Source organism: Uranotaenia lowii, chromosome 3, assembly GCF_029784155.1.
Source record: "Uranotaenia lowii strain MFRU-FL chromosome 3, ASM2978415v1, whole genome shotgun sequence".
Taxonomy (NCBI): Eukaryota; Metazoa; Arthropoda; class Insecta; order Diptera; family Culicidae; genus Uranotaenia; species Uranotaenia lowii.
In genome coordinates, this window is record NC_073693.1 from 274,731,047 (window position 1) to 274,732,713 (window position 1,667).

At 42.1% G+C, this 1,667-nt stretch overlaps 1 protein-coding gene across 1 annotated transcript; it reads right to left on the bottom strand.

Moving 5' to 3' along the window:
- Positions 1-401: 401 nt before the first annotated feature.
- LOC129753435 (serine protease easter-like) lies at positions 402-1,667 on the bottom strand (the record flags this gene model as incomplete). Its single annotated transcript, XM_055749259.1, has 4 exons — positions 402-415; positions 785-1,101; positions 1,206-1,302; positions 1,370-1,667. Coding segments are annotated over 4 exons (726 nt in total), but the record flags the coding sequence as incomplete, so codon positions are not given.

Sequence of the window (1,667 nt, forward strand, 5' to 3'; positions counted from 1 at the left end):
TCTTACAATAAAGATTTCAAGAATATGGATTCCGAAGCTGTCTTGCGCGCTCTGGAATTCATCGAATGAGAAGTCGAGCTCGATCTTTCTGATCCCAACGCGGCTGCAGAGACATTTTAGAATATCCTTAATTACGCCATCGATCGCCATGTGCCGAAACGTAGCGAAGAATTTAAAGTTATTTTTTCCAGATTTCTTACTTTTTTAATTCTTCGCTCTTTCGATTTTTCTTGATAAATTCAGGAGTTTAAAAAAAAGATAAACCAGAAACATTTTTATTTGAAAAAGTGGTTACCTTCTTTTTGTGGCCACTGCAAAAAAAAAAAATATTGCCCTGAATCTATCCGGATTCCATGCATTTCAACACGTACAAAAATGAGAGAAGAGCTAAAGCTTACAGATTATTTAGATGTATCTGAAAAATTCAAACAAATTCTGAAAAATCAGAAACATTGGTATCGCTGCACTTGAGTTATTATTGACATGTGCCTTCAAATAGATGTCCGTATTGGGGAAAACCATTTATGATTTTTGAATTTGTAGGTTGATGGTTTTCATTTCAGCGATTGTTGGCACAGAGCTCAGAAAAACACATTTTTTCTAAATGTCTTCTAGTGGAAAACAATTCAGTCGTAAATTTTTCGGTAATTTCAACTTGTACCCCTCAGTTTTGCCGTAAGACGTAGTTTTACGTCCAACCAATCATTAGTTCAATCCCAAAAGTTGACATCTTTCCGAACACCTATATAACGCAGATCCAAGAATGATCATTTTGTCAACTTACCGCATCCATTATTGCCCCAGCCGGCCAGAGTGTACACCGGATCCCTTATTTTCTCTGCGGAACCTTCCGCGGGGGCACCCGGGTCCGGAAGGCAAACTGGTCGTATCCAGCTGGTGGTTTCGACCGGCCGAACCAATCGAAGCAGGGCCAAATCGTTCAGTTGCGGACGATGCTGCCGGGCATACTGCTCGTGAAGAATGACCTTTTCCACCGGAACATCCACCGCCGGATCAGCACAGTAAAATTCGAAGTCGTCCTCGATCCCAACGCAATCCACAGTGGCTTCGGTGTCCCATTCGCCCAGTCGAATTGTTAAACTGAGAGAATGAAAGATTTAGAAAATAAAACTAATTAATTGCATGTTTTCGCTTAAGAAAGTCAGACATAAATTCAGGCTGACACCAGCAACCCAAATTCTTACTTTTTCCACTTGTTTCGATCAGCCACACAGTGGGCCGCCGTTAAGACGTATTGGGAGCTGATCAAGGCACCACCGCACTCGAAAGTCGTTTCGTACTCTGAAATTTTTAAACAAAATCGTTAATTTAATCTTGAATACTCAATCCAAAGCTTAATCAAACTTACGCATAATTCCATAATGCACCAGTGCCGTCCACGGTTGCTCATCCAACTTGGTGACATTCTCCCCGAAAAGTTGATAGCTAGGTTGAATTCCACACTCCCCTGGCTTAGGGAGCAGATTCCACTTTTCCGAGTTGGCTCCAGCTGAAGCCGGTGCTTCATCAACCCTTGTTCCAACTCCATTCGAAGAATCTTCGCCCTGATTCTCGTAAACAATCGAAGCATCGACGCAACAAACCAAACTCTTCCGATTGAGCTTGCCGCATTCGCTTTCATACAGGAACCGAATGTCGTCGTTGTT